The 1569-nt window shown below is 33.7% G+C and overlaps 1 protein-coding gene across 1 annotated transcript; it reads left to right on the plus strand.

The window, feature by feature from the left end:
• Positions 1-662: 662 nt before the first annotated feature.
• Positions 663-1305, plus strand: LOC132044410 (protein SRC1-like). Its single transcript, XM_059434891.1, has one exon. The coding sequence runs from the start codon at positions 853-855 to the stop codon at positions 1120-1122; it is 270 nt and encodes an 89-aa protein (XP_059290874.1). The 5' UTR covers positions 663-852; the 3' UTR covers positions 1123-1305.
• The last annotated feature ends 264 nt before the right edge of the window (positions 1306-1569 follow it).

Genomic DNA, 1569 nt, shown 5'->3' on the forward strand with positions numbered 1-1569 from the left:
AATTGGGAAAATTTCAGAAATATACAAGTTGGTCACTTACATTGCAAAAAAATAGCTCAAAACTTACATTACGAAAAATAGCCCAAAATATACAAACATATACAGACATATACAGACACTTATACCAACATATACAAACATATATACAAAGGCAAAGAGAGAGAGAGAGAAAAGTTTAGGTCATTTTTTGTAAGAATTAAAAAAATGAGTCAATTTTGATAGCATTGTTGCCCCAATGAACATACACTGTGATTTTCTCTAAAATTAAAGAGTGTAACCCAACAATACCTTTCAACCAATAGTTAAAAGGCCTAAACTGAAAGTACTTAATAAGATAATCATTTCTCCGAATTTTTTACAAATTGCAACTAATGATTTTAAACAATTTTTAGATGGGTGAGTCTAGCCGTTGGTGATTGGTCAACACATATATTTGAGCCAGACCATATTGAAATTTTTTTAACATAGCTTTTAAACCCTCTTGATTCAATCAGCAAAAATCTTTTGGGTGAAATCAAAACATATTCCACTCTCTCTTTCTTTGTCTTTAAATGTGTTTTGAGAGGAAATTGTTCCGTAAATAATGGAGTAATAACAGTAAGAAGAGGGGGAGGGAATACACTTGGCTGGTGGAATCCACGTAATGGAGATGCAACAAACCTTTGTTCTATGGCGTCCGTTAGAGTATTTTTTTTTTTTTCCTAATATTTTCCTAAATTACCGGTGGTTTTTTTTTTTCTTTATGGAATTGTAGATTAGTTTTGTAAGCATTTACACGTACGTAAAATGTCAAGATTTTCCCTATAAATACCTACGTCAGTCACCATTAAAGTGATCACTCGAATCGCAAAAATGTCAGGAATAGTGCACAAGATAGAGGAGAAACTCCACATGGGGGGAGACCACAAGGACGACGATAAGAGGAAAGAGAAGGGCGAGGGACACAAGGATAAGATGAAGGAGAAGGGGGAGGGGCATAGGGAGAGGATCAAAGAGAAGCTACATGGCGAAGATCATGATCACAAGGATGGAGAGAAGAAGAAAAAGAAGAAGAAGAAGAAGAAGGACAAGAAGGAGAAGAAGCATGGCGAGGACGACGATACTTGCGGCGGTAGCGCGTGATTAGATCTTATCCCACCCAAGGACTCATATCCATCCTTTCGCTCCTGGGTATATTTTGGGTTTTTGATTCCTTAATTCATTCATTTAGTATTCCATATGTTACTGAGAAAGAAATTTAATAAAGAAATGAAGACTATAGGCACATACTAATAATATTATTTGAACTTGTGACTTGAAATATGACATGATATTTTTATATATGATCATAATAACATGTCTTTGAGAATACAATGAAAACTCTAATATTGAATATTATCAAATTTGAATAGGTATCATTAATTTCGGACCATGAAAGGGTGTTTATGTACCTATTCATAGAAATATCTTAGTCATTTTGTGTTAATCATACTTGATGGTTATTTATATTTGCTAACATGTGTTAATCATCTTTGCCACCATCTTTAATGGATATTAATATGTGCTATGCTATCATGAGTTATATGTCAT

The sequence above is a fragment of the Lycium ferocissimum genome, unplaced genomic scaffold, assembly GCF_029784015.1.
Source record: "Lycium ferocissimum isolate CSIRO_LF1 unplaced genomic scaffold, AGI_CSIRO_Lferr_CH_V1 ctg4452, whole genome shotgun sequence".
NCBI lineage: Eukaryota > Viridiplantae > Streptophyta > Magnoliopsida > Solanales > Solanaceae > Lycium > Lycium ferocissimum.

Coding starts and splice junctions, on each gene's coding strand:
- LOC132044410 (XM_059434891.1), top strand. CDS start 853: ATGTCAGGAATAGTGCACAAGATAGAGGAGAAACTCCACATGGGGGGA.